At 45.7% G+C, this 12,599-nt stretch overlaps 1 protein-coding gene across 1 annotated transcript in view; it reads right to left on the bottom strand.

Moving 5' to 3' along the window:
• Positions 1-12,599, bottom strand: part of gpr137c (G protein-coupled receptor 137c) — an 86,078-nt gene that overhangs the window by 46,808 nt on the left and 26,671 nt on the right. The window contains exon 2 of the mRNA XM_056301412.1: positions 9,411-9,460. Coding sequence (XP_056157387.1) covers positions 9,411-9,460 — 50 coding nt within the window. The remainder of the gene's footprint in view (positions 1-9,410; positions 9,461-12,599) is intronic.

The raw sequence follows: 12,599 nt of genomic DNA, 5'->3' as shown, positions 1-12,599 counted from the left end.
TCTTGATGTGAGTAGGGCATTCACAGGTCCATTTGTTGAACTGATTTGGGCTGAGACTTTGAGCGCTGCCTTTCTTCTAGTCTTGTCACACTGGTCACATCAGAAACTGAGAACCACTTTTGTGTTGGAGTGGGACTATTTGGCATTTGAAACTCAACCTTGTATTTGTGCAACTTAACTACATAAAAACACCTGATATCACAAATTGTTTCTGTGAGACTCTGTGATGGCCACTCTTGGCCCTCACCAACACATTATCATGTAGCCTATACATAGAGACTTTAAAATTCCAAGATTAAGTCTGTCGGCGTATGCAGCATTGTGTTGCTTTTTGTGCCCTTTTCCTGATCCTATTTCATTCATCCTCAAACAAAAGCCTCTGCTTTTGGGTGGGCAGTGTTTTGTTGCCTGGTGGACAGTGTTCTTCAAGATCTTCTCGGGTAGAAGTTAAGCGATTAGATAACGCATGACTTTGTCTTCCATAATAAATCCGAAAAGGAGACATCCAACTCAAAACTTCCTTTGGGTCTTCATTCATTATCTTTGCATAAATTGGCAGAAGCTTAATCCAGTTCACTCCTCCTTCTTGATATCGAAATAAGTCATACATTATTTTTTTCCTTATGACACAGTGGCTTCTCTCCACTTTACCCTGGCTCTGGGGATGGTATGGAGAGCTCTGAATTATTTTTACTTGTAAGGACTCCATAGGTTTTTTCACAACACCTTTGAACGCCTTCCCTTGGTCATGCTGTATGACTTTTGGTGGACCATGCTCATTGTAACTGTCTTCAAGGTGTCTAGCAATCTCCGCACTGTGTTTACCTTTCAGTGGTCTTGCCATACATATCTACTAAACACATCTATTACAGTCAGGATGTACCTATATGTGACTTGGCCATACTTGACCCTCCATTTACCCATGTCAACAAGGTCTACCTGGTGTCGATCTTGAACTGCTTTGGCCGTGATAGATTTTGGTATGGGTTTGTTCCGGAATGTTGCCTTGTGCAGCTGGTAACATCTTGATCTGTCCAAGGTGTCTATCACACTTGCTCAGCTGATCCCCAAGTACTGTTCCCTAAGGTATATGTTTAATTTTCTTACACCAGAGCCTTTTGTTTCATTAAGAGCCTTATTTACAATTGCAGAGAAAGTTGACTTCCTGAGTACCAATTTTCCATCGAATGCAATTGACTGACCATCCTCACTGAGGGCGTAATGCTGCCTATTCTGCCACAGTTGAATAAGTGCAGAGCGCTGGGTCCTGGATCTCTCTGCTACAGGAACATTAAATTCCCCCTTCAGTGCCTTGAGTATGAGATCGTAGGTCTCATCAGACATTTGTCTATGTCCATGTCCTCTGCATTCCAAAATGATGCAGGAGAGGATAAAGATTGTTTGTTAAATACCTGCAATGGTATTAAAGACAAAGTTATTCCCTTTTTCAACTCTAAACTGAGAGGATAATATGACCTGCAAACTTACAAAAGAGAGTTTTAAATAAAGTATACAATACACAGGCCCAATGAACTTTTAAAGTTGATATTTCATAGTAACGCATGCTGATGAACTCAGTAGGTTAGTACACATTGTTCACTAAGCTTTTATTTTGTCAATAGGGACCACGTTTCATTTTTATATCAGGTTTAGCTAACACCATTTAATTCCTTATCATACACTGCCACCTCGAATAATACTGAAAAAAATCATAACCTACATTGATATAAACCTCAGCTCATTCAGCTGTCTTATTATAGCAGCTATTTATATAATAATATAATTATATACAATATAGTTATATATATATATAATTAATAATTATAATTAATAATTATAATTAATAATACATATAATATAATTATATATTATTATATATCAGTCTTATATAACAGATATTTCCGTGCAACAATGCACAACAACTTGTATTTATACAAAAGAATGAAACTGCAGCAATATCTAATGAGATATAAATCTGCACCTATACAACTGTGTATGTATCATGCTAGCAATTTTCTTACGGTTAGACTAGCTATTTGTCTGTTAACTTTAAAGTTTCTCAAGTATATAAGAATGTATGAACAAGGATTCCACAAAATTAAGGGTGTTAACTGTAGTAAATCAGAGAAGTATTTACCTTTCAACATGCTTGCAGTATGGAGGTCTGCAGACAACTAAGCAAAGTCTAATCAGTCTAGTCAGTCACATGACTTCGTTAGCTTGACATGAATTAGCTACTCTATTGCAATCTAGTGGTCAAATGCGGGTGCTGCCAAAGAAAATATTTCCCTGTGTGCGTTCTCCCCGTGTCTGCGTGGGTTTCCTCCGGGGGCTCCGGTTTCCTCCCACAGCCCAAAGACATGTAGGTCAGGTGAATTGGCCGGACTAAATTGTCCCTAGGTATGAATGTTTGTGTGTGTGTGTGTGTGTGTGTGTGTGTGTGTGTGTGTGTGTGTGTGTGTGTGTGTCACTTTCTATCCAGAAAATAGAAATAAAAAAAATGATAAATATATTATATATTATTACTTTATCGGCTGCAGTCATTTTTTTAATGCTAGGCCAATAACGTAATAATGTTATTACGTTATTGGCTCAAAAATGTCATTGCATTATTGGTTAATTATTACGTTATTGGTTGCTACATCGTATCTACATCGTATATCTTCAACTCTGCCACCTCCAGCTCCTCCTCTTGTCTTTTCATCAGTGCCACTGTCTCCAAACCATACAACATAGCTGGTCTCACTACCATCTTGTAAACCTTCCCTTTAACTCTTGCTGGTACCCTTCTGTCACAAATCACTCCTGACACTCTTCTCCACCCACTCCACCCTTCCTGCACTCTTTTCTTCACCTCTCTTCTACACTTCTCGTTACTTTGGACAGTTGACCCCAAGTATTTAAACTCATACACCTTCGTCACCTCTACTCCTTGCACCCTCACCATTCCACTTTCCTCCCTCTCATTCACACATAGGTATTCCGTCTTGCTCCTACTGACTTTCATTCCTCTTCTCTCCAGTGCATACCTCCACCTCTCCAGGCTCTCCTCACCCTGCACCCTACTCTCACTACAGATCACAATGTCATCAGCGAACATCATCATCCATGGAGACTCCTGCCTGATCTTGGCCGTCAACCTGTCCATCACCACTGCAAACAAGAAAGGGCTCAGAGCCAATCCTTGATGTAATCCCACCTCCACCTTGAACCCACCACACACCTTACCACTGTCACACTTCCCTCATACATATCCTGCACCACTCCTACATACTTCTCTGCAACTCCCGACTTCCTCATACAATACCACACCTCCTCTCTTGGTACTCTGTCATATGCTTTCTCTAAATCCACAGGCACAATGTAACTCCTTCTGACATTCTCTATACTTCCCCGTCAACATTCTCAAAGCAAACATCACATCTGTGGTGCTCTTTCATGGCATGAAACCATACTGCTGCTCGCTGATCATCACCTCTCCTCTTAACCTAGCTTCGATTACTCTTTCCCAAATCTTCATGCTGTGCTGATCAACTTTATACCTCTGTAGTTGCTACAGTTCTGCACATCGCCCTTGTTCTTGAAAATCGGTACCAGTATGCTTCTTCTCCACTCCTCAGGCATCCCCTCACTTTCCAGGACTGTTTTACACAATCTTGTTAAAAACTCCACTTCCAACTCTTCCATATTAAATGGCTAAACCAAGAGACTGCCGCAGACCACTTTTGATTTGGACCAATTGTCGCATTTCTTGTGTAATAACTAACATCATCACAGCACTTACCTTTTGGTTGCTTAGTAACGGCAGGTGCGAACCCAGCCACTGAGGATGCACAAGCCAGTGCATCCTTAGCGCTGGTCCCAAGCCCGGACAAATGGGGAGGGTTGCGTCAGGAAGGGCATCCGGCGTAAAATCTTTGCCAAATCAAATATGCGGATTATAAATAAGACTTACATACCGGATCGGTCAAGGCCCAGGTTACCAACGACTGCCACCGGTACTGTTAACCAGCATGGTGCCGGTGGAAACTATGCTACTGTTCGGCGAAGGAGAAGGGGGGGGGGAAGGCATGTCCAGAGGCAGCTAGAGAGGAGGAAGGGTAGGCATGTGGAGGTGAGAGCTGGAACTTTGAATGTTGGTACTATGACTGGTAAAGGGAGAGAGCTGGCTGACATGATGGAAAGAAGAAAGGTAGGCATACTGTGTGTGCAAGAGACCAGGTGGAAGGGGAGTAAGGCCAGGAGTATCGGAGGTGGCTTCAAACTCTTCTACCATGGTGTGAATGGGAGGAGTAAAGGGGTAGGGGTCATTCTGACGGAAGAGTATGTCAAGAGCATGCTGGAGGTGAAGAGAGTGTCAGACAGAGTGATGAGTATGAAGCTGGAAATTGAAGGTGTATTGCTGAATGTTATCAGCGCATATGCCCCGCAAGTTGGGTGTGAGATGGATGAAAAAGAAGAATTCTGGAGTGAGTTGGACGACATGGCGGAGAGGGTACCCAAGGAGGAGAGAGTGGTGATTGGAGCGGACTTCAATGGACATGTTGGTGAAGGGAACAGAGGTGATGAGGAGGTGATGGGAAGGTATGGAGTCAAGGAGAGAAATGTGGAAGGACAGATGGTGGTGGATTTTGCAAAAAGGATGGAAATGGCTGTGGTGAATACATATTTCAAGAAGAGGGAGGAACACAGGGTGACGTACAAGAGTGGAGGAAAGTGCACACAGGTGGACTATATCTTATGTAGAAGGCGCCATCTAAAAGGGATTGGAGACTGCAAGGTGGTGACAGGGGAGAACGTAGCTAGGCAGCATCGGATGGTGGTCTGTAGGATGACTTTGGAGACCAAGAGGAGGAAGCGAGTGAAGACACAGCCGAAGATCAAATGGTGGAAGTTGAAGGAGGAAGACTGTTGTGTGGAGTTCAGGCAGGAGTCAGACAGGCACTGGGTGGTAGTGAAGAGTTGCCAGATGGCTGGACAACCACTGCAAAAATAGTGAGGGAGACAGCTAGGAAGGTACTTGGTGTGTCATCAGGACAGAGGAAGGAAGACAAGGAGACTTGGTGGTGGAATGAGGAAGTACAGCAAATTATACAGAGGAAAAGGTTGGCAAAGAAGAAGTGGGATAGTCAGAGAGATGAAGAAAGTAGACAGGAGTACAAGGAGACGCAGCGTAAAGCGAAGAGAGAGGTGGCAAAGGAAAAGGAAAATGCGTATGGTGAGTTGTATGACAGGTTAGACACTAAGGAAAGAGAAAAGGACTTGTACCGATTGGCTAGACAGAGGGACCGAGCTGCAAAGGATGTGCAGCAAGTTAGGGCGATCAAGGATAGAGATGGAAATGTGCTGACAAGCGAGGAGAGTGTGCTGAGAACGTGGAAGGAGTACTATGAGGGGCTGATGAATGAAGAAAATGAGAGAGAGAGAAGGTTGGATGATGTAGGGATAGTGAATCAGGAAGTTCAGTGGATTAACAAGGAGGAAGTGAGGGCAGCTATGAAGAGGATGAAGAGTGGAAAGGCAGTTGGTCCTGATGACATACCTGTGGAGGCATGGAGATGTTTAGGAGAGATGGCAGTGGGGTTTTTAACTAGATTGTTTAACACAATCCTGGAAAGTGAGAGGATGTCTGAGTAGTGGAGAAGAAGCATACTGGTACCGATTTTCAAGAACAAGGGCGATGTGCAGAACTGTAACAACTACAGAGGTATAAAGTTGATCAGCCACAGCATGAAGATTTGGGAAAGAGTAATAGAAGCTAGGTTAAGAGGAGAGGTGATGATCAGCGAGCAGCAGTATGGTTTCATGCCACGAAAGAGCACCACAGATGCGATGTTTGCTTTGAGAATGTTGATGGAGAAGTATAGAGGAGGCCAGAAAGAGTTGCATTGTGTCTTTGTAGATTTAGAGAAAGCTTATGACAGAGTGCCGAGAGAGGAGGTGTGGTATTGTATGAGGAAGTCAGGAGTTGCAGAGAAGTATGTAGGAGTGGTGCAGGATATGTATGAGGGAAGTGTGACAATGGTGAGGTGTGTGGTTGGAATGACAGATGGGTTCAAGGTGGAGGTGGATTACATCAAGGATCGGCTCTGAGACCTTTCTTGTTTGCAATGGTGATGGACAGGTTGACGGACAAGATCAGGCAGGAGTCTCCATGGATGATGATGTTCGCGGATGACATTGTGATCTGTAGTGAGAGTAGGGTGCAGGTTGAGGAGAGCCTGGAGAGGTGGAGGTATGCACTGGAGAGAAGAGGAATGAAAGTCAGTAGGAGCAAGACGGAATACCTATGTGTGAATGAGAGAGAGGAAAGTGGAATGGTCAGGATGCAAGGAGTGGAGGTGACAGAGGCATTTGAGTTTAAATACTTGGGGTCAACTGTCCAAAGTAACGGGGAGTGCAGTAGAGAGGTGAAAAAGAGAGTGCAGGCAGGGTGGAGTGGGTGGAGAAGGGTGTCAGGAGTGATGTGTGACAGAAGGGTACCAGCAAGAGTTAAAGGGAAGGTTTACAAGATGGTAGTGAGACCAGCTATGTTGTATGGTTTGGAGACAGTGGCACTGACGAAAAGACAGGAGGTGGAGCTGGAGGTGGCAGAGTTGAAGATGCTAAGATTTTCACTGGGAGTGATGAAGAAGGACAGGATTAGGAACGATTATATTAGAGGGACCGCTCAGGTTGGACGGTTTGGAGACAAAGCAAGAGAGGCAAGGTTGAGATGGCTTGGACATGTGTGGAGGAGAGATGCTGAGTATATTGGGAGAAGGATGCTGAATATGGAGCTGCCAGGGAAGAGGAGAAGAGGAAGGCCAAAGAGGAGGTTTATGGATGTGGTGAGGGAAGACATGCAGGTGGCTGGTGTGACAGAGGAAGACGCAGAAGACAGGAAGAAATGGAAACAGATGATCCGCTGTGGCGACCCCTAACGGGAGCAGCCGAAAATAGTAGTAGTAGCAGTAACGGTAGGTGCGACAGTAGCGCAACCTTTCAAGCACCTTGGATAAAAGAATGAAATCGGCACGGTTGGTGTTTTCCACGTGTTTTTAGATGCAACATCTGAACTGCCCCTTAGATAAACCGTGGTCCTGCTCGCCAGCTCTGACAAGTTATCTACCTCGTAAGCACTCAGATGCGAAGTTAGGAAGAAACGAGTCAAATGAACACAACAGAAAGTGTCTGGCAAAAGAGAAAGAAAAATAAACTTACCAGTTGAGCAACATAAATGGATGGCACAGCATTGGGCTTCATTATAAGTTTTGTGGTAAACCCCATCCATTTTTGAGATAAATTCTGAAAAAAAGTGTTCTTGAAAATGGCTACTGCAAATCCACATTTTCTCTGGAAGTTTGGCTGGGATACTACGATTTTTCCAAATAAACTGCACCCATTTCTCTTGGACTTTCAGATCCTTTGTCTGTTGAGATTGGTAGCCAGGTATCATCCACCATATGCTCCCCTACTGAGCTTAATCCTCTACAGTGTATCTTGGGCCTACAAGCTGCCTCACCTGAATTAAACAGAAATAAAAGAATCCTTGGTATTTAGGGATACTGTGCACAGCTGAAGGAAAGTAATTACATGCACATCACGTAGGTGCAAGGCTACCAGAACATCATCAATATAAAAGGGGGGGGGGTACAGTAATCAAGCTTCCAGCATTGGCTGGATGATGTCAAGCCATCTGTTTCAAGTTGGCTTTATAATGTTCTACAGCTTCTCCAAGTGGAAGGGCTCACACATGTTCTCCAAGGAGACATGAATGGGTTTTCTCTGTCTGAGGCCCTGTTATAGAATTTATTGGAGAGGCTTATGCTGAAATCATATTACAAGGTTTCACAACTGTGGGAGCCAACTGATCCCAAAAGGGTAAAGTCCACATGTTCATTAACATTTTGTTATCTCCGCCAGGTGGTAGCCTGGAGGGGACATGTGTGTGGTTGCATGCATGCATGTGTGTCTGTCCGCAGATAATCTCACATACTACTGGACCTATCAGCCTCATTCTTTTTGTGCACAGTAATAACCATATGATCAAGAACCTCTCATGGTTGCAGTGATTCACAAGGTTTGTTCTCGTGATTGCTGCTCCCTTTCCTTCACTCTCTAGCCTGCTTGACCAGCGTTGCTCTCTGTTGCTGCCCGCTCCGAGTCAACCATGAGAGTGCATGCAACTCACATCTATGGCTGAGTCAGATCGTGACAGTGTCAGAGCCAAACTTTATGCATTCGGGTATGAGTCTTGAAAGTAAACAAGAAGTCGATCATATTTCACAAGTCAGCAAATCATTCACTGCTGATTTCAGCACTGGAGGAACACTGATGAACCACAAATAATTCACCTTGTTCAACTAGCCTCCACGTGGAAGTGCCAGTCTCCAATGTTAAAATTCCACTATAAAAATACAATTTCAAGACTAGGATTAATCACAGTCACAGCTGGAAATCATCTAAGTAGCTACAATAAAACATTTTCCATGGCTGAGCTATGTTTTCTTACCATTGCTTTATGAAGAAGGTCAATCAGCAGAGCAGCCATTCACCTTCATTCATTTATATCACCAAAACCACCACGGCTGATCACGTTTGAAGTCTTTTAAAAAGGGCTTTGAAATTATGACAGCCTGATCTCTGTCATTTCATGTCAGACTTGGTTGCTTTCGTTCGAGGATCCATCTAGGAGGCTGCACATCCACAGACTGACGGGCAAAACGTTTGTATTAGGTAGCTTTGTTAGCTTGAGCGCTGCATATTACCAACTTTAATTCCATATTTCCCATTCAATCAACTTGGGTGCTGTGCAAAAGTTTTGTAATGGCAGGAAAAAACGCCACGTGATCTCTACTTTGACTCATCTACTTTGATGACTCTACAGTCATTAAAAGAACACACAGTTAACAAGGAGGGACGTCATCAAAGGACTCGATGGACTACCAGCAAGCAAGCATGTGTGTGTTTGTTGCATCAATTCATTGTAAAGTGCTTTGAGTGGCTGCAGCAGCTAGAAAAGTGCTCTACAACATGCAGTCTATGTACCACTGCGTTGCATGGCTACATGCTACTGAATTAAACAAAGGCATGACATAACATCGCATGGAGAGGGGGTTGCTGCCATGTATTCAAAATGCTTTAAATGCAGAAATTATTTTAAAAATCCAACCCTGCCCTGCTTTTCAACTACAAACTGCTATCTGCTATTGTCATTTTTGCTGTGAATGCAGAATATGACGGCTGTGGCTGTGACACTTTGGTGTAGCGGGGGAGAAAATTAAGCACTTTTAATGTTAAAAGTTCCAGCATTGAAAAAACAGTTTTAGAATCAAAAGCATCTATGACATGACAAAAACTAATCATATTCAACCCCTTTTAGTCAGGAGTGAACACTTTCATGACACAGTCAACAAGAAAAGACTTACTTGTACTTGGTGAGCTCTGGGGAATACTTGGCTTTGGCCTTAAATATCACCTGAAGAGAGACACAGAGAGAGAGACAGAGAGAGAGAGAGAGAGAGAGAGAGAGAGAGAGAGAGAGAGAGAGAGAGAGAGAGAGACAGACAGACAGACAGAGAGAGACAGAGAAAGAGACAGAGAGAGACACACACACAGAGAGAGAGAGAGAGAGAGAGACAGAGACAGAGACAGAGACAGAGAGACAGACACAGACAGACAGACAGAGAGAGACACAGAGAGAGAGACACAGAGAGAGAGAGAGACAGACAGACAGAGAGAGAGACACAGAGAGACACAGAGAGACACAGAGAGAGAGACAGAGAGAGAGACAGACAGACAGAGACAGAGACAGAGAGAGCGAGAGAGAGAGAAATGGTCTATAAGAAAGTGTTTCACAGAGATACAAGACTCCATGATAAATTGTTGGCAAACTAGTATTTGTGTCCAAAATATGAAATACCAAGAACAATATTTGATCTAGTCTGCAGTCCTTTATTAACTAAATCAAGGTTGGGCGTGTCTAATACATATTTTTTTTTTATTTACATTCTCTCATGATTCACTTCACTCACTTCCTGGAATTTCTTGCAATGCAATTTTAACTTAAACTTAAATGATTCATTTATGTGTGGAAACACAGAAAGAGATAGACATCAACGGACTAAAATATATATATATATATACATACATACATACATACATGCATACGTGTACACACACACACACACACACACACACACACACATATATATATATATATATATATATATATATATATATATATATATACATATATATATATATATAAATAAATAATGTGGCGGACACTGGGGGCTATGCCTCTCACCCAGCAGGGCTGTGAGCTGGAGGCGTGGTTTACGTTCCCGGGCTCGCCTGTGCAGGGTTGTTCCTGCTGTAGTTTGGTTTTTGGAGCTGAGGAATAAACAGCAAACTCGCCTTGGTCTCCTGTGTTTTTCCTCATTCCTGTCACATTGGTGACCCCAAATTGAACATGTTTGGAGCAGAAGATGAGTGTGAATCCACTTCGGCCACGCCGCCCCAACTCTCACAGCCGGCCGTTCTCGCCGCGGCTGTGAAGCTCCCAGAGTTCTGGCAGAGCGACCCGGCTTCGTGGTTCCAGCATGTCGAGGCGCTGTTCCACCTGCGTGGAATCTCTGCGGACAACTCCAGATACTATCTGGTCGTCGCTGCGCTGGACCAGCAGTCCACACGCCGGGCCATGCAGCTGTTGCGCGCCCCTCCGCAACATGGTAAATACGTCGCCCTCAAACATCTTCTGCTCCGGAGGTACAGCCTATCTGCCGCAGAGAGGGCAGATAGGATCCTTTCCCTATCCAGTTTGGGCGACGGGACGGCTGTGGATCTCATGGACAATATGCTGTCGCTGCTAGGCTCGGACGCAGTTGGATTCCTTTTCCCGCACGTTTTCCTGCACCAGCTCCCGTCTCCTGTGCGCGCGGCTTTGGCTAACTCCCCGTGTCTGGCCGCTGGTGACTGCCGAGGTTTGGCTGAGGAGGCCGATCGGGTCCTGCTGGCTGCCAGACGGTTCTCTGTGCAGAGTGTGGCATCGGAGCCTCTGCAGCCGGCGTCGGAGGACGCGGACCCGGCAGTGGTGGCTGGAGTGGCTGCCGGGAGACGGCGCGGGAGAGGCCTCTGTTTCTTCCACCAGCGGTTCGGCGGCAAAGCGAGGCGCTGCGTCCCTCCGTGCACATTTGAGGCGCCGGGAAACTCCAGGGCAGTGCTCAGTAGCAGCTGTGGGCTCTTGATTAAGGACTCAATGTCAGGAAGACGGTTTCTGGTGGACTCCGGCTCGCAAAAGAGCCTACTCCCTCCAGCTAGCACGGACATGTCAGCCGAAGGCGGCGGCCCACAGTTAAGTGCAGCTAACGGTTCGTCCATTGCGACGTTTGGCACAAGGTTGGTCACTGTTTGTTTCCACGGGCGCCATTTTGAGTGGGACTTTGTAGTGGCCGCCATTACGGTTCCTATTATCGGCGCGGATTTTCTGTGTGCTAATGGTCTGCTGGTTGATGTTGCTAACCGCCGTTTAATTGATGCAGTGTCTTTCGCCACTGTTCCGTGCGAGACAGGGGGAGCCGGGCCGTTAACACACGCTAACTTTTTAGCATTAGGGGATGTTTTTCAGCGTTTGCTGGCGGATTCTCCATCGGTGACTCCACCTGCCTTTTCCACCGCGGTTACTAAACACGGGGTAGAACATTTCATTCCCACTCTGGGACTGCCAGTCTTTGCGCGCGCGCAGCGCCTCAACGCGGTAAAATTGGCTACAGCTAAGGAGGAGTTCGCCATCATGGAGCGTCTGGGTATAGTGAGGCATTCCAACAGCCCGTGGGCCTCGCCGCTTCCCACGGTGCCCAAGGCGGATAGGTCGTGGCGGCCTTGTGGTGACTTTCGCCACCTGAACAACATCACCGCCAATGACCGCTATCCCATCCCACACATACAGGACTTTTCCATACGCCTGGCAGGTACCACTATCTTCTCTAAGGTGGACCTGGTGCGCGGCTATCATCAGGTTCCCGTGCGCGCAGAGGACGTGCCCAAGACCGCAGTGATCACCCCATTTGGGCTTTTTGAGTTCATGCGCATGCCTTTTGGCTTGAAGGGGGCAGCGCAAACCTTTCAGAGGCTGATGGACTCGGTGATGCGTGACCTTGATTTCGTGTTCGTTTATCTCGACGACATATTAGTGGCCAGTCCGTCAGCTGAAGAGCACTCGGCGCACCGGAAATAGGTTTTCCGTCGTCTGGACGAACACGGCCTGATAGTCAACCTGGCCAAGTGTCAGTTTGGACTGCCGGTGATTGACTTCTTGGGTCACCGCATTTCGCCGCAAGGCGCGGTCCCATTGCCTTCTAAGGTGCAAGCGGTGGCGGAATTTCCCCGCCTGGTCTCTGTTAAGGCATTGCAGGAATTCTTGGGCATGGTGAATTTTTATAACCGTTTCCTCCCTCACGCTGCCCACCTCCTTCAGCCATTTTATGAATCCCTGCGGCTTAAGAAGGCTAACGACCCTGTCGACTGGACTCCCGAACAGGTCCAGGCGTTTGACGGAGCTAGCTAACGCTGCCCTCCTCTCCCATCCCACACCCACGGCGTCCATAGCTTTAACA

The sequence above is a fragment of the Lampris incognitus genome, chromosome 21 (genome assembly GCF_029633865.1).
Source record: "Lampris incognitus isolate fLamInc1 chromosome 21, fLamInc1.hap2, whole genome shotgun sequence".
Classification (NCBI taxonomy): Eukaryota; Metazoa; Chordata; class Actinopteri; order Lampriformes; family Lampridae; genus Lampris; species Lampris incognitus.
This window is presented reverse-complemented; position numbering and strand designations above follow the sequence as displayed.